The sequence below is a fragment of the Cupressus sempervirens genome, chromosome 2, assembly GCF_028749045.1.
Source record: "Cupressus sempervirens isolate cs-2001-9-10 chromosome 2, ASM2874904v1, whole genome shotgun sequence".
NCBI lineage: Eukaryota > Viridiplantae > Streptophyta > Pinopsida > Cupressales > Cupressaceae > Cupressus > Cupressus sempervirens.
In genome coordinates this window covers 626,972,650-626,994,114 of record NC_143119.1, presented here as the reverse complement: position 1 = coordinate 626,994,114, position 21,465 = coordinate 626,972,650, and the positions used below count along the sequence as shown (strand labels likewise).

Here is a 21,465-nt window from a genome sequence, read left to right as displayed (position 1 = left end):
GATGTCTCAAGATATGTTTAGTAGCCATCAAATGAATCTTCTTTGGTTCACACATAAAATGACTTAAAACATTTGTGGCATAGCAGATGTCAGGTCTAGTATTTATTAGATACATAAGTGATCCAATGACCTATCTCTAAAGAGTGGGATCAATAGCCTCTGAATTCGCAGCTTCTTTTAGTTTGTGTAGATTATTTTCCATCAGAGTTGTTAGAGGTTTGCTGTCCATCATTCCAGATCTAGTCAAGATGTCCTTAGTGTACTTCCCTTGATTTAGGAAAATATGATCCTTTTTTTTGGCAAACCTCTAGGCCCAAAAAGTAGTGTAGTGGACCTAGATCCTTCATTTCAAATTCAGCTTTAAGGTCTTGTTTGCATCTTTCAATTAAGTGATCATTACTTGTTATCAATAGATCATCAACATATAAAACAAGTATTAACATGTCATCATTAGAAATTTTGAAGTATATGTTAGGATCAACTTCATTCTTTGAGTATCCTAGTTTGGTGAGGTAGCTATCGATCATTTCATACCAAGCTAGAGGTGCTTGCTTGAGGCCATAGAGAGCTTTCTTGAGTTTACATACATATAGATCCTTATCTTTTATAACAAAATCTTCAAGTTGTTCAATATATACTTCTTCATTAATGACACCATTCATGAATGTGATCTTGACATTTATTTGATGTATCTTCGATCCTTTGAATGTTGCAATTGCAATAATTGTTCTTACCGAAGTGTATCAAGCAATTGGAGCAAAGGTTTCCTCATAATCAATACCTAGCTTCTGAGAAAAGCCTCTAGAAACAAACTTTGCTTTATGTTTTTCAATATTGTCATTTGAAGCATATTTGATTTTATATAACCGCTTTGATGAAACAACTGATTTGTCTTTTGGTCTAGGTACAATATCCCAAATTTCATTTTGTAATAAGGATTGATATTCTTCAACCATAGCATCTTTCCAAGCTTGACAAGCTAGGGTTTCTTCAACAGTTGATGGTTCAGATTTAGTAAGCTCAGTTACTAGCGCAGTGTAACAAGATTTGTTTATGGTTTTCTTGCTTTCCCTAGAAATTTCATATGGCTCAACATTATTTTCTTCACTCATTTTTCTTGCCCATAATAGCCTTTTCTTGATATTAGAGATGTCTCTATTTTTTGTATCTAGTAATGGTTCATTCTCTTTTGATATGTTCTCCCTCTGAATTTCAGTTTGTAGGTTTTCATCTAAGTATGTGATGGGCTCATCTTTTGTACTTGTTGATAGTTTTAAAGCAGTGTTTTCCTCAAATATGACATTTTTCGCTCATTTCAATTGATCTTTGTCTAGGTACATAGACTCTATACCCTTTTGGAGTTCTCACTATACCCAACAAATATTCCATTCTTCCCGGATGGTTCTAACTTAGTTCTTTGTTCTTTAGGTATGTGAATGTAAACAAGGCAACCGAAAATTCTAAGATGACTTAAGTCAGGTTTAGTGCCTGTAAAGACTTATTCAATTGTTATGTTTTCTAGTATTGAGTGTGGGCATCTGTTTTGAATGTATACAACAGTATTGGTGGCCTCCGCCCAAAATGAGAAGTGTAAATTTTGATCATGAAGCATGGCTTTTGCTGCTTCAACAATGGTTCTATTTTTTCTTTCTGCTACCCCATGCTGTTGAGGATTATAAGGTGGTGTATACTCCCTCTTAATCCCAATAGAGGTACAAAAGACTGTGAAATTTTCATAGGTATATTCTCCTCCATTGTCTGATCTTAGAGTTCTAGTTCTTTTTGATGTTTGATTTTCCACAATTTCTTTGAACTCTTTAAATTTTGATAGGATCTCATTTGATTGAAAATAGATCCAAGTTTTCCTAGAGAAATCATCAATGAATATTATGTAGTAAGAGAATCCTCCTAGAGAAAGTGTTGGTATAGGTCCACATAAGTCAGAGTGAACTAGTTGTAGAACTGATTTAGACTTGTGTTCACTAGGAGGAAAAGGTCTTTGTATATTCTTTCCTAGAGCATATTCTTTCCTAGAGCACATCCTTTACAAGTGCCTATATGTTTTGAATTTAAGCTAGGTGTTCCAATGGTGATTTTTTCTACATTTGGAAGTGAACTGAGTCCAATATGTCCGAGCCTTCTATGCCATACTTCATTAGAATTTGTCACTTCGTGGTTGAGGGCTTGCTTTTGAATGTTGCATAGTTTATATAGAGTCCCATCTTTAGTCCCTATGGTGATATCATTCTTGAGATTAGTGTTTTTAGACTTGTGGAAAACTTTGTCTTCATTGAAGGTGACTTGAAACCCTTCATTAGCAAGTCCAGAGATTGATACTAGATTTTTTTTATGCCTGGTACAAAAAGAACATCTTTCAATTTTAGTGTAACCCTAGCTCGTAGTTGTATAGAATAGGTCCCAATTCCTTTTACCGGATAGGTGGAGTTGTCTCCATTGGTGACTCCTTTAGTGAGATAATTTCCAAAAGTTTCACACTTATCTCTGAATCCTATTATATGTCGGGAAGCACCACTATCTATTATCCACACGTTTTCATTGGATTTCATCTCACTTGATAGCGCAGAGTAGAATAATAGATTTTCATCCCCTTTTGTTTCAGCTAAGGAAGCTAGGATTTTTCCCCTTTCTGGACAATTTCTGAAGGTATGTTCGAATTTATCACACTTATAACATTGAACTTTGGAGAAGTAATTTCTTTTGTAATTATTATTTCCTTTCCTTCTGTCATATTTCTTTCCTTTGAATTTCCTCTTTTTCCATTTGTTGTTAGAGATTGAGAAAAGAGCGTGATTTTCTCTCTCTTGATTTGAAATGATCCCTCTAGAAATTAGTCTTGATTCTTCTAATTCTTCTAATGTGCAATCATTTTTCAGTTGATCAAAAGCTGGTATTGAAGGTCTGCTGACAACCTGGATGAATGCTTCCCAAGATATATGTAGTCCTCTAAGTGCTAGTATGGATAGTTCTTGGTCTTCTACTTTGCTTCCAATAGAAGATAGATGATTCTTTATTTCGGAAATTTTTCCAAAGTAGGATGAAATTGATTCTCCTTTATTCATTTTTATATTCATTAGCTGCTTTTTTAATGTAATCAATCTATTAGAGTTGTTGATTTCAAATGTTCCCTTAATTGTCTTGAATACTGTAGTCGGAATAAAGTACTTGTTATGTTTAGTACTTCTTAAAACTAGTCGGGTTGGGTAGTTAGGTGGTGAGGAAATGCATCAGTTAGTTTCCAACCGACCGACCCGTCTATAAATACTTGGAACATTGGTAATGTACTCATGTTGGTTTTTGGTATCAATAAAGAGATCATTTCCTTGCCTATTTGGTACTATGGTATGAATGGTATCTGTGAGGTTTTACTTCTTGTGTATGGATTGAATTGTTCTATGTGATTAACATAGTTCTGTATTTGTGGAACTTGGTTGATATTTCCACTCTACAAATACTTCGAATGCTTTTTTCATATTTGAGATGGATGGAAGAATATTACTCTTTTACTGAATCAACAATGATTTTCCTGGCTTTATTATTTCGTCTTTTCCAAGTGGCCTTTTCTACCTCATCTTCTAGCATTGAAACATCTGATTCAATGAAAGATTCTCGTTCTAATTCTTCAAGAATTGTAATAATTCAAATTTTCCACGAGAAGAAATTTGCTGCTCCTTCAAGCCTGTCCTCTACTATAACATTATTTGACATATTGTCACTTTTGTTTCAAGATTTTAAATTTGGAGGTCTCTCTACCAACTAGGGTTTGATACCATGTAAATTTGAATGATTGTTTATAGGTGGAGACTCGAACTGAAAATAATGAATCTTATATGAAGATTACAGACCTTCCTTTTAATATATTTGTTTTGATTTATTCAAGTATATATAAAATATGTAGATCTGAATATGCTTGAGAATGTAATGCCTTGTTATTGATATATTCCAGAATTCACAAATGCATACAATATATATATATATATATATATATATATATATATATATATATATATATATATATATATATATATATATATATATATATATATATATATATATGCATTGAGATATGTTTATGAGCCTACATAACCATACCTCAATACATAACTAATATCCTTTAACAACACCGATCATTATGCTACTGATTCATTACATAATTCTTAGCCTTAACTAAGGTTTGCGTCCGATCAGGTATCAAGCCCAATACTAATAATTTGATCTATCGGATATGTAATTTGGTTTGTATTTACGATTATAACATGTGTGTGTGTGTTTTTAAATAAGAATGTAAAAGAATAATAGTGTGTGTATATATATGTATGTATGTATGTATGTATCAGTGTTACGGGACTCGGACTCGCCTTTGACTCGGAAAGTCAAAATCCAACTCGGACTCGAACTCGGCGACCGGACTCGACCAGGACTCGGCAAGGACTCGGGAAATCATTACAAGTATAATAACAAACTTTTGAAGGAAAAAATTGAATAACATAATATAAAGTTGAAGATTTAAGATTTAAGATTCAATCCTTAATAGATTCTTGACATGCCACATCATTTTTAGAATTCATATACATTGTAAAAAACATCTTCCGAAAATCTCTATCTTTTTAAAAAAAAAAAATTTAAAAATCAGAGTCCTGGGCTCTGGACTCGACAGAGTCCTTGGACTCGGTGAGTCCACGTGGACTCTGCTAGGACTCGGCCGAGTCCGAGTCCAGAGGCAAATTGCCTCGGAAACATGGACTCTGCCTCGGACTCGCAGAGTCCTGGCAAGACTCGGTGAGTCCCGTAACACTGGTATGTATAATCAGTCGTTAAAATGTTGATACATCATTATATATATATATAATTTTGCTTCAATTTCCATGAAGCTAATATTCTTAACAGATGTTGTAGACTTCATTGCTCCCATATATAGGTAAGAAAACCAATCCATATGCAATATCAATCTCAAAATCACGCCCTCGCAAATAATCGCGCAACACAATATCTTCTGTAGTCCCAACCAAATTTCTTTTAACAAAATGATCACTGTCACATCAAAAGTCAGAACTAGTTCCACTTGAATCAACATTGCCCTCATTATGTTCTGAAAATGTGTAACTGTTGATATAAAAATCAGAATATATGTGGTTGACTTCTTCTGGTATTTTAGCCCCTTTTTAGCATAGAATGTCGCTTTTGGATGGGGGGAAATGGAAATACCATGTTCACCTCCATTCATTGGTATGATTTCCTTGGCTTTGAGATTGATGACATCTTCTTTGTGAGTGAGAAGTCTGATTTTCAGCCTGGTATGACGAGTGGTGTGTCATAGTCAATTGAAGACATTGCTCATCTATCTCCTCTTTATCAGCTGCATATTTGATGGTCATGTCTCTATCTTTGAGTAACTTCAAGTATTCTGATTTCATCTTTACCAATGCCCATTTAAGTGTGTGAAGGTATGCACTATTAATTTCACTCAATATCTCTTTCTCTCTTTCCACCATTTGTACTCCCCACAAGATTTGTTCAACATTTTTATGAGTATTGTCAAAATGCATTAAAGCTGTCATAACCATATCATCCGATACTTTCAGCTTGTCCCCTAAATCATATGCTTCAAAATTTTCATCTAGACGTAGAATTTCTGATTGGTCCTTCACATCAGCCCTTCTAGTAACTTCATCTTGCTCTAGTTTTTGAATGCTAAATTGGGCATCCCCTAAGGTGGAAGAATTTTCATTTCTAGCTGCATTATTTTCAAAAATTTCCTTCATCTCAGAATGTATTGTCTCAACAACTTTGACTTCATGGAAAGAAACATTTTCATCTTTGAAAATATCTTATGGATAGACATTCTCATGAAAGGACTAGTCAATAACCACTTCCAAGTCACCAAATAAGGCACCAATATAATCCTTAGTTTCATCCATAGCTGGTTCTATCTCATGGCTTTCGTTATGTTGAAGTTAGACTATAGAGTTTGTAAAGACTTCAAATCAGAATCCTTCTCAATTCATTTAAATCTTCCAATCAAGAATTGGATTTGAATATCCTTTATAAAATTTTCTTTTAAGTCTTTCTTTCTTATTCCCGATTCCTCCCTAGTATTTGATATATCTTCCTTTATTTATATCCCTTCTATGATATCCTCAAATGGTCACACCCCTTAGGATTTAATAGATATGTCTTAATTAAGCTGATTTATATTATATTTAGTTATTATCTATCTTATTTCATATTTCATTTTATAATAATAATAATAATTTTTATTTTTATGTTGATAATGATATTTATTCATTAAATCTTTTTCCTAGAGGGAATATTATATTAGATTGTATTTATAATATTGTTTTTTTTTGGATTGTTAAGAAGCTGAAGCCAAGATTAATTATTATGTGTCGTGATTAATAATAATAATAATTTATTAAGCATGAGTAGATTCGAACTCAAGACCTCTTCGATAAGAGGCTCACAATTTACCGCTGTGTTGTAGCCTTTTGCCTTATATATATAATATTGTCACTGTTTTAATCAACATAAGTATTATTTTTGATCTTATATTTAACTCTATTATTATTAAAAATACATCGAAAAAATGGGGACATTACAAAGTTCTCATCTTCCTCAATGCTGAAATGTACTTCTTGAGCTGACTCTTCTCCCTTGTTCTTCTCACAAAAGTAACCAAGAGACCAAACACGTTTGCAAGTGAAACAAAGCTGCACTTTCTTCATTTGGTTCCTGCTCAAATTGGAAGGTCCTGCAACCTGTATGCTTGTTGATCTTAGCTCATGTTCAGTCATAAATTCTTTGAACATGTTAAACTTATATGTTCAATCAATTCCTCCATAATCTCGTAAGCTATGGGTGAGATCCATTCTTTCTCCATATAGCCAACAATTCTGAGTGTAATTGCTTACATATGTCATCATCCTCATCTAGGATTAATGACATGATGGTTTTTATGCAAACTCTCACATTGTTTGGCTGATGTTTCCTGTATTTCCTTTAGAAACATTGTATCAACTGTAGAATCAATTCTTTACAACCAAGATCCAACATGAGAATAAAAGATCTGATCTTTGCCATGAATTCTAAGATCTTTACCTTACAACCAAAGACAGGGCTCTTGATGTCATGTAGTCTACATAAACAGTCCACAATCAATTGTAATACCTTCTTCAATGCGTTATCATTATAAGGTGTAATAGGGGTTGTTACCTTGATAATCTCACCAAGGCAAGTAGCAAATATTATTGTCACATGTTCATACGGATGCTCCATTAACTTGTGCTGGACTAAGGCAATCGTGGAAAGCTGTAAGGCCCAATTTAATAGCCTCCAATCAGATTAATCTGCTATGGATAAATATTAAATATAAATCCAATTCTTCCAATTTTGAAAGATCATCATCCATAGTTCTCATAGATTTCAGTTGCAAACCCATGATGTACAATCCATTCCCTAACGCTTCTTCTTTCTGCAAGTTTCTTAATTGTTCACCTTTAAAGGTCTCATTAAGTTCTTTTCAGAAAACACCACTTTTCAGAATTTCTTAATTGTTCACCTTTAAAGGTCTCATTAAGTTCTTTTCAGAAAACACCACTTTTCAGAATTTCCATTGTATAAATTTTATCTTCTTTAAACTGAATTCTGATGTACACTTCCACAGGTTGTAAAATGCTACCTCTGTTTGATAACTGCTGAAATGGACAACCTTGCCTAGTTTATTTCTCCACTACCTTGCCAGAAATGATTGCTTCCAATCTGAGCCTACTGTTATAGATGGAAATCGTGAACTGATATATCTGTGGCTGTGGACAATTCACTGTAATAAACCCTGTCCTATATGGCCTACAAATTCTGAGTTTAGTTGCAAGGGAATTGTTAATATCTCTTGTCGATCTACCCTTAATATATGTCCTGATGTCTTACCTTTTGTCAAACATTTTGCATATACTTGTAAATTCTGAGTTTTTGGAATGGGTGTTTGGTGTTTATTTAAACACCCAAATTTTCAAGAACAAGGCTAGTGGACATAGATTTGCAATCATAAGCATAGGAGAATTTATGATCTTTCAACCAATACCAAATGATACTGCTGGACATAAATACAAATATGAGGAAAGCTAAACTTTCAGAGTTGCAAGTTTCAGTAAATGGCCTGTTTAACCAATTGTAGATGGTTATTAGCATTTGCAGATACAAATTTTTTGCTCCCAGCAGTTGGCAACCTTCCCAAATGCAATGGATATAATGCTACAAATACTTTGTTGCACTTGCTGGTAGTCGACAACACCACTACTCTAGGCGTAAAGGATGTCTTCCACTAGACTCAGATTTCCCTCAGTGTGTTGTTTGGAATAACTTCACCTTCAGTTAAATTTCTCACACACAGGTAATCACATTACATGAATTCACCCAAGATGGTACCTTGATCTTTCTTGAAGTAGATATGGGACTTCGAATGAACCCAAATCTAATTAATTAGCACGGTACAAGCTTGCTGAACACCATAGGCAATGAAAGATGATACCAACTCAGAAAATATGATTAAACTAACAACCTGATACTCCTTGTTTGCTCACATGACTGTATTAGAATGCTCAGAAAATCTGAATAATTCTTGAATCATTCCATGTTCTACCTTGAGCACTTCATCAAAGTTGGAAATAGTAAAAGTGTAATATCCCTAATGAATATTCTACTAATTTTTCTCACAATCAGATTTCAGCACCAATAGATAACTCATGCATAACCAAACCAGTAATATAAACCAACAAATAAATCAATAAATGCTCATTAAAATACTTCCAATGTTATTGCATTATACATCAGCAATACAATAACTAGATATCAAAATCCAATCATAAACACAACAAAAATAGTCAGATTGGAAACATATTAGAAGAACCTATAAAACCTAGAGTGCACCTTGTTTGGAATCCACTGCAATGATGAACTAGGGCTACGTCCAATCCACCAACAATGGCCTGAACGTTTGCGTCCTCAAGTCTGAAATGGAAGATGTAAACTCTCCCAATGTTTCTCCAAGAGAAACTCGAGTTCTCCAAAACCAAGCAATAATCCAAGCATAGCTGCGAAAGAACGAGACTCCCTCTTTTAAAGCTCAACTGTGACTCTTCAAATTCCTATTTCCTCTTTCTTCTTATCTCCTTTGGCACCTTTCCCCCTTCTTTAGTTAAAAGAGACTTTTTGAATAGTTTTAATTGAACTCCAAAGTCACTTTTAGTGGTGTTATAACTTGGATGTGTAATTTTCTAATGTCCCCCAAAAAAGGGACATTACAAGCCTCTCTCCTCGAGATTGCTTGTCATCAAGCAATTAATACCAAGATCCCATATAAATCAGTAGGAAGCTTTGTAGCCCAATATGAAAACAATCCTCTAGCATTGCAAAGCAAGATGTCAAAATGCAATCCATCCATCAACCAAATGCCTAGATACCATGTTAATCTATCAAGTATCACAACATCTGTAGGCTGTGCAACTTTGATCCTAATTGCATCCAGTCTCAAATTGTGTAGAACTACAACAAAATCCTCAGATGCCAAAAGTACATACGGTCAACACTTGGATCCCAAACCATCCTATCAACACGATCTTGGAAAGTGAAAAGGATGTCCATCAACCTATCATCTTGGATAGACCAACTGAACAAATAGATCACCCAATCAAAACTGCGAGTATGCATGAAGTTCGAGTCATAAGTCCACCACAAATTGCTATCATAAACCAGACTGATAATATAAACGATGATGTGTCTATCACTGTGCCTATGGATTGGAAGGGTAACCATCTCATAAGGTGTGTGTCTTAGGGTGAGGTATCTCCACGAATCAACGCGTAACTTGCTAACCTCTAGAGGTTGAACCACATTAAGAAAAATGGTAGAAGGCCAAACATAAAACTCATGGACAACTAGAGTGTGCATAAAGATAAAATCACCAACTAGTAAATACATAGCTGCCATCTCGTGAAGACTAGGTGATATGTCTCTATATAGTCGATAGAAACTATCGACAAACATTAAGGGTAATTTGGGATTTTTAGCATCACCATAATTACCAACACCCAAATCAACAACTCCATCAATGTACTAATCACCATCTAGTGAAATCTCTGAGTCATTTTCACTCGCTTCATCTCTATCCACATGCCATGGTGTAGATACATAACTGCTGTCATAAAAATCAGAATTCTCATGGCTGTCTTCGTACTGGTCAATCCACTCACTGTCATCATTGTCAATCTCCTCAACTCCTACATCTAAATGTTGAGCCAGGATAGAGCGTGCCATATTCAATTCTTAATTAATCTCAACAATCTGATTTTCTGCTTCATGAAATGCCACCAAGGAAGCCTCTAGGATGTCCTTAGTATTCGTGAGCTCGTAAGAAATGGTGTCTACTTCTTCTTCCTTCTTCCTTAGTGCCTTGGAATAGATCTCTATGAGATTGAGAAGATGATCATGATCTGAAAGAAGATGTAGATAGTTTGATTTCATTGTTTTCATTCCTTCCTTAATCACATACAAATGTGAGAACTCTTCTTTCAATCCCTTGTCTTCTTGCTAGTTGTCCCTTCCAAAATTGCTTTTCAACCATCTCATATATGTTATCAAAATGTGAGAGGGCTGTGACAAATTTCTTTTCAGTCATTGTCATTTGACTCTCCAAATAAGGTGATCTAACAAGAGTATGAGATACGTCAAATGCATATGAAGTGGAAGCAAGTGTTTCATCATTCATGTCCACATTGTCAATGTGATCCTTCATGCCTAGTTGCTTATAGGAACTAGGGACAGATTATGTTCAAAAGAAAACTCATCACACAAGGAATCCATACTCTCTGTATAGACTATTAAGTCTGAATCAAAATCAGCATCCACACTCACATAAGATGGGGAGTCATCGTCATTAGCTGATGGGACAAGTTCTATACAGGGGCTATTAATGCAAGCAGCCTTGTAAGGTTCTTGTACATCCAAACTGCCTGTCAACAAATGTGTGCCACTATTAACATCTATCCCATGATTATGTGAAGGTTGTAAATAACTTGTAGTTGGTTGTTCTTTGTCCAAACCACCTGTAACCTGGATTTTGACTGGTGAAAACTCTTCAAGCAAATTTTTGCAACTATCCTTTGCAAGAAGATCTTGGGCCAATTCATAGTATGTCTTCTTTACCATATCAGTCTTGTTTTGAAGCTTTGGATGGAAGTCCACATAATAAATAAAAGGTAAGTTTTTCTGAACCTTAGGTGGGAATTTTTTATATTCTTCATAGATGCGGAGTATTTCAACTCTCATATCAGGCTCAAAACTCTGGGATTATTGCTGCTGTAACTTCATAATATCTTCCTAATTTTATCCAGGTCCTTTATCTTCCCCATCGCTAAATAGTCTAGGATCTCCAATAACTCTGTTCAAGACTGTTGCAACTCTTTTCATTGGATTGCCCACAAGAAGATTTGATTGTAGTATATATATATATTTGACTATATCACAGCTAGGTCATTCTATTCCTCCAATTGTTTTAAATTTCTCCTTGACTCCAAATCTGAAGTTCATGCATCAAGTCCCAGAAAATTGAGTATTCAGAAAGAAAAAAGACTGACTGTCAACTATTGGAGTCTTCATTTGCCTTCCTTGGAATCCACTTCTAACTTCTAGAAACTTAATGCTTTCGTTCTCAGTTTCCGCCTGAAGATATCAATCTACCTCCTTCACATGCACTACCTCCCACGACGAATGTAGAGAGGCTATTGTTGACCACGGAGAATTCCAACCTCACCCGTCATCTTTAGAACATGTGATTGGGGATGCCTATAGAAAATGGATTCATATTTTAGTTTCTAGGTGTTTCTCCAATTAAGAATGTTTAATTTCCACACATCCTACAATGCCAACAAGAAAATGGTTCTGAAAGAATCTTTGGATCTTTTAGAAACATGTGAACGCGCTGCGACCACAAAAAGTTCTATTCATGGAAACATAATAATTCCATTCAGAATTATATTTAAAATATGTTTGGTAATATTAGCTTTATTCGAAGTCTTTAAAAAGGTTCTGCCCAGTATGGGTAGATTCTTTCATGAACACCTTCACACAGAGTGCTTGAAAGGAGTGGTGTCTTTAGGTGTCCAAACTTCTGTGACGGCAGACCCAACTCTTGTTTGGATTAAATATTTCTTGTGTAGCTCTCTTACAAAATGTTTTTTGATCATTTCACACTTTCATTTCCCACAACCAAGTATCTTGCTGTTATGGTGACCCGTGAGTAATCTTCGAATTGCAAATATGCGGCAGAGATTAAGTCTGCTAGCATGACTTTATTGAGCGCTCAATTTTGCCATATACCATTTCACATTAATTCATTGCAATAGGAAAAGTCTTCCAAAGGCATCGTGTGGCCATGCTTCCAAAGACTTTTAAAAAATTGATACAGTGCATTGAACAAATTAAAATTTCAAATCACCTTTGATAAAGTTTCAAAAAATAACATTTTAGGCCATTTCCCAGCATTCACAGTAGGACTTTATTCCTCCAAACACGATTTTGGCTCTAGTCTCTACAACCAATATTTATGTTCTCAGAATTCCATTATTATCTGGCAGGAGCATTAGGCACAATTGAAATCATTCCATGTAGCACAAAATAAAGGTGTTACAATATATGAATTTTGTCTAGTGTTCCTCCATCATTGATTCTTCCAATTGTGGAACTCCATATGCATTAACAACTCCTGTAGCTTATCTTCAGTAACGACAGTTGTCCATGTGTGTTCTAAAAAGTAATGGCTCACCCGAAACAAATCTTCCAGAATGTAACGACACTCCCAATTATGCACAGAAATCCTACCTCAAAGAGTCACTCCCAGTATGTAATGACTTGGCAATTCCGTCGTATGGAATTCTCCAGTTAATCTTCGTTCCAATACTTTCTTTGAAATGGTCTGAATTGCAGATTGAGGTTCCCGTTTAATGCCAAAATTACTTCTGGCATTCTCGTTCCTGTGAAGACCATTCATGACACATACTCTCTGTCATGGCAGAAGATATCTTCAGTTTCTATATTATTTTGAAACTCCCGTAATGACTGTTTACCACTATCAAAGTGCATTAAGTTGTCATGATACAAAGTCCCTTCCAGAGTCCCATGGAAATGGTTTCCAGTTTTGTAAGCACGACAAGAAATATTAAATGATAAGGCCCACCAAATACCATCTCTAGACACAGAGGACACCAAATGATAATATTGTTGGTGATTATATACCCAAGTGCATAACAGGAGTTCCTACAGTTGTTGTTTCGAAATCTGGCTCCTAAAAAAAATAATATATGCTTATTGGTTTTCTAATCTCTATCAGCACCAGATGATGGCAGGAAGCATCCCACTCCCAAGCACTGTTGCTGAAACTTTCAATTTCAACAGTGATGTTGTTTCTTGATGCCGATTCAGAGAAAAAGATAGTTGAAGCCGAAATGGTAGGGGATTGGCATAGCATAGTATCATTGTGTCTTCACAACCTTTTAAAGCATGAATTGTCCGCTTGCGCTTCATGTGATTACAAAAATTAATGTCTTTCACATATTTCACATATTAAAATTGGAAGGGTCCTGCTAACTTCAGAAAAAACTATATATGATTTGCCCAAATATATCTGTATATAATAGAACCTTTTGTATAATTAACAGCTCTAGAAATTATTCATTTGCAGCTTGCTAAGACAAATGGGTTGTACCTAATATAGCTGTACAAATTTCTCAACTGTATTTCCTGAAAATTTCTCTTTAAAGAATTCCTTCTGATAAAATTTCTGTAAATTTTTTTCCAAATTAACTCCACAGTATGGCAGGATTTTTAGCTTTGATACCACTGTAATATTCCTAATGAATGTTCTACTAATTTTTCTGACAAATAGATTTCAGCACCCATAGATAACTCATGCAAACCAAACCAGTAATATAAACCAGCAAATAAATCGATAAATGTTCATTAAAATACCTCCAATGTTATTGCATTATACTTCAGCAATACAATAACAAGATATCAAATCCCAATCATAAACATAGGCAACAATGGTAAGATTGGAAACACATTAGAACAAAATGTGAACCTTGTCTGGAATCCACTGAAGTGATGAACTGGGGCTACATCCAATCCACCAACAATGACTTGAAGGTTTGCATCCTCGGGTCTGAAATGGAAGATGTAAACTCTCCCAATGATTCTCCAAAAGAAACTCAAGTTCTCCAAAACCAAGCAATAATCCAAGCATAGCTACAAAAGAAAGAGATCCCCTCTTTAAAGCTCAACTGCAACTCTTTAGATTCCTATTTCGTCTTTCATGTTATCTCCTTTGTCACCTTTTCCCCTTCTTTAGTTAAAAGAGACTTTTCAAATAGTTTTAATTGAACTCCAAAGTCATTTTTAATTGTCTTATAACTTGGACGTGTAATTTTCTAGTGTCCCCAAAAAAAGGGACATTACAAAAAGTTTGACCAGACTCTGCCTATCCAGCAGTCGAGCCTGTTATCAAATTTGCAATTTCTTAAAATGGTTAACACAACTGATATAGGCATTTTTTAGTAACTGCTAGTAATTGGATTTGCCAAAATGAAAATTTTGAAATTATTGGTCTAGAGGATGATTCTATTCTTGACCATACAATCGTTATGCAAACTCAACCAGTGACATTCGAGATAGCTCAAAAGAACAAGCCCATGTAGGGAACTCCACCATAATGAATTTCAAATTATTTAATAACTATAACAATATTAATATTCTAGTTCCTCCAATTATACTCAAAGAACGATAGTATAACAATATTAGTATAACTGTTTCCACCTCTGAGCGATTAATGTTTTAGGAATGACAATATTAGTAGAGACAATTAAAACTCCTGTCAACAAATGAGTACCTGTAAACTTATTTCAACCATATATGTAGTTTTGCATTCCTGCCTCTCTCTCTGTTTCTGTGATTTCTTGTTGCACTCTATATTTTCCAATCACCGCTTCCAGCTAGCACCCAATAATATAAAGTAAGATAGCTTGGGTCCAAATAACATTCATGGAAAACATTGGATTAACTTCTCACCTTTATTATGTCATTGGAAAGATTATCATATGTGCACCAAACACAAAATTGTGGCTGGAAGTATTTACGCTAAACCATTTTTGTGGCATTTGGAAAGAGTTGCATATAACTGTTGCCTCAAGTCTTCAATAGAAATTCTGTTGATTATTTTCCAGTCTCAAGATTTTCCTCCATTTTCGATAATGGCTCTAAACAACACACAACCCCTCAAAATAAGCAACCCGAGCTAGTAGTATTTTATGATGCAATGCTAAAGCTTTAATTGCTGTCTAAAGTCTAACACTTGCAATAGCTCTACAAGGATGATGATAGGAAAGCAAGAGCCCACCATTGAAGCAATATAGTTGGATGTATTCAAAGATTGCCAAAAGATTGTAGGTACGACCCACACACTTGACTTCTTCGAACACCTTGTGGCTAGAACTTGCAACACTTGATGTAATATATTTACGGACACATCAATATTTACTCAAATGCAACCTATGATCGTCGGGTCCCACGATAATTATTGTTTTTGAGCTCTTATTTTGTAGGTCGCTAAGTCAATATTTGCAACTTTAAATTAAATTAGCTCAATAGAAACTTCTCCGCCTATGTTTCCGGTACAATATTTGCCACTTAAATAATTTCTTAAAAAATATGAGGTTTGTTCCATTAAGACCTTTAAGTTCTACGACACTAGTTTATGAATGTTGTTTGTATTTTGGTGCTCGCTAGAAGAGTATTTCCCACCTACTATATTAAATAGCAAGTTGTATCTTTGTATCAAAACCTAGTTCATAAATGCCCAATAGCTGCTCTTTGTCATGGGACATATGCGTAAGTATTTATGTGCCGTCAACTTAATGAATTACCAATAACACAAATACCACCATAGACCAGAACTGGTTCCCCAAAATATATCTCTAGTATTTTCTCTGTCAAATACTCTTTCACTCAAAAGGACTCATAGGCTAGCAAGATTTTTGGCTTTGATACCATTGTAATATCCCACCCGAGATATTTAACCAAATCCTTCACAAAATAATATTTAGAATTATAATAGAAAATTCTTATGACTTTAGATTTAAACCAATAAATAATACCCTTGGGAAAAAATGTTTTTTATTCCACTTTTCAGCACTATGCATAAATAATTGACAACAATATAATTTCCCAACGAATATTACAATCAAATTCTTCAATGCAATGATGTTCATCTCTAATTGTAAATACAAAATTGACAATCATATTGGAGAATAGAAATAAAAATTGAGCATAAGTGAGACACTTGATATGACGTCTCTGTAGACAATTGGTTTTCGTTCACCGTCTTTCATTTGGAGGGTTCCCATCCTCAATCTCGCTAAAGCTGAGCCTCCAATTCTTTAAGAGAAGGAATCTAAATCCAAAACCAATATCCAAACATGTTTGCAAATGAGCTCCTCTCCCTTCTTTAAGGTCAACCTGGTGACTCTTCACATTCCTCCTTTTGTCCTTCGTCCTCTTCCCCTTTTGCCACCTTTTGATCTCCTTTTTAATATTAAAATGACTTAAAATAATCTTCCTAAAGCTCCATTTAAGTCACTTGAAAATATTTCACGCATTTAGCTTAATTTTCTCTAATATCCGTAGTTACACCACCCTGGGGGATGAGGGGACGACAGAATGGGGGGACAAGTTTTCGGGTCGGGGGGTCATAGGAGCTTTAATTTGGAGACGGTGGGGGGACGATGGGGGGATGGTGGCGGGGGATAGGAGGGGGTGTGTATATATATACATATGGTACTTTAAATGCTAGTTATGAAAAGATGTATTGCAATATAAGATATAAAGATGTAAAAGACTAAATACTTGAACATTGGATGGATTGGAACATTGAACATTGAACATAAATAGCCAAATCAACAAATAGTCAACATCGGGACGTCCCCCATCCTTGGCAAAAGTGGTGGAATTTGGTGGCATTGCTGGGGACGAGGGGACAAAGTGCCCAAGTCCCCGGTGAGTCCAAATCTCCAGGAAGTGGGGCAAAAATGGGGGGGACGTGTCTCCATGTTACTATGCTAATATCCCAAATTGGGGACATTACACAATCAGGAAGTGTTCTCCATTTGGGTTCACTGACTATTTTGTGGGCTTCTAAGAAGCAACCAATAGCTTCCCTCTCTATAGTTAATGGTGATTATACAACAACAAATGCAACATTTCATGCTATTTGGGAATGCAAAATCTTAACAAATTTGAAAGAACATGACAATGGTAAAACTATATTTTATAATAATATATTATAAATAGCCTTGATGAAGAATCCAGTCTTCAATAGACAAAGAAAGTATATTGGAATTAGGTATCATTCCATAAGGGAGCTAGTAGAATGCGGTGAAATAAAAGTTTTGAAGTTTGAGCAGCTGCACGGGGACATCTTACAAGGACACTCATAAGCGACAGATTTGAGTGCTGAGAAATAATACTTTAGGCATAATGGATATAGAGATAGCCTCTTTGAAGCCCTTGGAAGCAGATTCAAAGGTCATGTATGGTGAGCTTTTGAGAGCTCCAAATTTGGTACTATTAGCTCCAAAATTGTAGAATGATCATGAAAGAGGCTATACTTTTGAAGATTGCTAGGAGTTATTTAGATAAGATTCTATAGATTGGCAATAGTTGTATGAAGTTATGAACTATGTTCTTGGGAATAGAAGCAATAGGGTTTGAAAGAATGAGATTGGGTGAAATACTATTGCAATGACATTCTATATAATGGAGACTCGGACTAATATGTAGTTTTCTATGCATTTAAAACATAGACCAACATTACTCGTTTATGTTTGTGATCATAGTGTCTCCCTCCCTTCCAACCTAAGAAATTTTGTAAACCATTCTTGTTCCATTTCCAGTGTCCCAATTTTTTGAGTTGATTTTATCTGTCCCTTTTTCCTTTCCACTTCTAGATGATCTTTGACTAGTAGGAGAGTTTTTGGGGATCATTCTTTACAACCCCAAGATTGTCCAGTTAGGAGCATTGTAGGCCATTCTTCCATGCAAATTGTCAATATTGACACTTTCATGGGAGTTGAAAGTGATTTTGGAATCTCGTCTTCTCTACCTTCAACCATGGTTTCCATAAACTTTATTTTACTTCAAAAAAACCTTCCTCGCGTGGTTGTGTGTTATGTTTGTAAGACTTTTGTCATTTTTTCTTTTTGTCTAAGATTTACCCCCGTGGTTCTAGACTTTAATTATTAGTTCTACTTAATGATTTTTATTTATATTCTTTGGTCATTGGTAGACATCAATATATCTTCTTTTTTCTTGAAGCAATCTTCAGTTTTCATAATTATATTACATATATTTTGATGCTGGATCTTGTGTTCATTTCATTCAGTATGAATTTTCGGCCATTTTTGTTGATCAGTATCTTGTTTGATGCTGCATCAGTTGATCAAGGGAATTTAAAGTAATACAAATCCAAATGAAATTTTTTTTGTTTACACTCATGTCAATGAGTGTTTGTGTCCAAAGGTCGATTTGTCTTTATGTTCAAGATACACAAGGATGGAGTACAATGGGTGTTTGCTGGTTGGGTTGGGGGATGTCATGCTAAAAATTCCGAATCCCTAGAGAATTTAGAAAGTGAAATATTACTATTGTTGTTTTTGTTGTGCGGGTAGTTCTTAGACATATTGCTAGTTGGAATGGAAGTTTCAGTCAGAAGACATGTCAAATAAATAGGGTCTCCACTGAAGGAGCAATACAATACCACATGGGTTTCATATTGGGGGGTTTAAAATGGGCAAAAAAGGGGGGAGGGTTATTTTTTGCGGGAGGTAGGGGATTTATATAGGAAAATGGGTGTAGTACTATTGGGTGGGTATTGAGCAGGGTGACAAAAAAAAGGGGGAAACATTTTTTGAAAATAAGGGGATTCTTTAGTATTTCATGAACGCATGTGCTATGATTCAGGTTCACTAAGTGGAGCCCCCGCTGTCAAATATAGATATTGCAGTTGGATTAAAAAACTATGTATCTTTCAGTAAACCACATTTTAAACGGACTTGATACTGGAGCATGAACATGTAAGAAGAAATTTAGGAAGGGGTTACAAGAGAAGGCTATTTCATTATGTAAAGGAAGGATATGCATTGTATTTGCCAGAACAACCTTTTTGTCTGACCATCCAGTTTTGAAAATGCATGATCTTGAATTGCATTTTAGAATTTTGCATCATATTTAGAAACAGCAGTAATTATGCATCATGAGTACGCATGACAGTGATTACTATGTTTTAATATTTGGTTATTATGAAAACATTGGTGTATATTTTCCATGTTCAATAGTTGGTATGCCATTAAATAACTTTTATGTTTATTTTTGGTATGATTCATGCAAAATGTAACACTATGTTGGTGTGTCTATTAATGTTCATGTAATCTAAAGGATTGGGTATGGTTTTTTCTTATTATAGTGACAAATGATTGAATTTTATACAATAAAGAAGCTTCTATTGTGCGGCTTTTTCACCCAAAGAATTTTGCTAAATACGTTATTTTGTAATAGAGTTTTACTTTCTATTAATACATCAGATTATATATGTACTGTTCCTTTTGAACCGGTTTATTGGACTTCTCTCCTTTACAAACAGTTGTTTTAGCCTTACATCTATTATTAAATAAGCCATCTGCCACCACAATGAAATGGAATCAGGAGTTGTATTCAACAAGTGCTAATTTTAAGCACTCATCTACTTGCATGAATCTTGAGATTGCTTAAATCATTGATAGCACTGATTTAGGCACTGGCAGAAACCTTGACTTTCAAGGAAAACTTGTAAAGACACTTTCAGAGCTGTAGTTTGATCATAATATCTCAGAAACAACATAAAATGTTAAATTTTGGCAACCTCAAGACTCCATTAATGAGTGATACTGATGTTAACTCTCTCACCCTTCAACATATAGTTTTTTTCACTTAAAAAAATAAGATTTATAAGTAGCTTGGTGCATAATTATAGCATTACTGCAGCATCTCTAATCCTATTTATATGCAGGTTAGTGATCCACTGTTCCATTTATAGATTAACTAACTTCTCCACACAGATATTATGAAAACTTGAACTATTTCATCCATTTTATCTCAGGTTACTCGCTCTATTGGTGATGATGATCTGAAGCCGGCTGTAACTGCTGAACCAGAAATCACAGAAACTTTGTTATCGCCTGATGATGAATACGTGGTAATCTTATATTCCCTTTTATTAAAAATTCATTGTAATTATGAGAGAGAGAATGAAAACCCACGAGCCATTTATGAAAAAGAGTGTCTGAAGTGTGAATTTTTTTTAATATCAATATTAATGATTTTCTTTGATCTTTCAGGTGATGGCAAGTGACGGGCTTTGGGATACATTAAGTAATGAAGATGTCATTTCTCTTATCAAAGACACTGTCAAAGAACCTAGCATGTGTTCCAAACGACTTGCAACAGAAGCTCTAACAAGAGGTAGTAAAGATAACATCACTGTAATTGTTATTTTTCTTAATCCAGTTGCTACCGTGGAGCGCATCTATTGAATGTGGTTGGTCTTTTTAGTGAACAATCAATACGAATTCTTTCCAGCTCCCATGAACTATATATTAGCCTTTGAACGTAGAAAAATGTAATTCTTGAGGTCACATTCGCCTATTTTTCATTTATTATTTATTGTAATTTTAGATTAAAACTAGTAAGTGTGTCTACAGATTCACACATTTTATTTACTCCTACTTTTGTAATTTTAGTTCAAAACTAGTAAGTGGGTCTGTAGATTCAATGTGCATGCTGATAATTTTTGTATTACAGAGGAATCTTTAATTACATAAAAACTACTGATACAAAATGTGGCAGGAAGAAAAAGTGTACATGGCCATTCCTAAATATAAGATCTCCATTGGAATTTAAGATGGTGAAGCCCTTAAAAAAATTGATAAGAATAAACCCAAAATGCAACCTTGCTTTAATCTTAATTGAACCCCAACCATAATTGCTTTTTGATCGGTAGTAAGAGTTATTTTATTAATAGTTGAAGGCATTACAAAGTGCCACTTACTTGGCATATAGAAACAATACAAAGCAAGGTTGCATGGACACATATACGGTATCGGATACGGGTACGATATCAGGTATGGGTACGGCTATTTTTTGGGACCTCTCATTTGGGAATGGCAGGATACGACATTCATAAAACACTTATATATATAACAAATTTTCTGAGTCATTAAAGAAGATTTTCATTATAATTGAAGCATTATAAACACATAATTGCGACATATTCCAAAATACTGTAGTTAGATATAGTTTTATTATTAAAACAAAATT

The 21,465-nt window shown here is 34.7% G+C and overlaps 1 protein-coding gene across 3 annotated transcripts in view; it reads left to right on the top strand.

Annotated features, from left to right (window-relative positions):
* The window catches only part of LOC149574932 (protein kinase family protein / protein phosphatase 2C (PP2C) family protein), a 91,970-nt gene extending 71,137 nt beyond the window's left edge, over window positions 1-20,833 (top strand). For all 3 annotated transcript variants that reach the window (XM_089814787.1, XM_089814786.1, XM_089814785.1), the window contains 2 exons: window positions 20,249-20,344; window positions 20,487-20,833. In XM_089814787.1, coding sequence (XP_089670913.1) covers window positions 20,249-20,344; window positions 20,487-20,681 — 291 coding nt within the window. In that variant the 3' untranslated portion in view covers window positions 20,682-20,833. The remainder of the gene's footprint in view (window positions 1-20,248; window positions 20,345-20,486) is intronic.
* The last annotated feature ends 632 nt before the right edge of the window (window positions 20,834-21,465 follow it).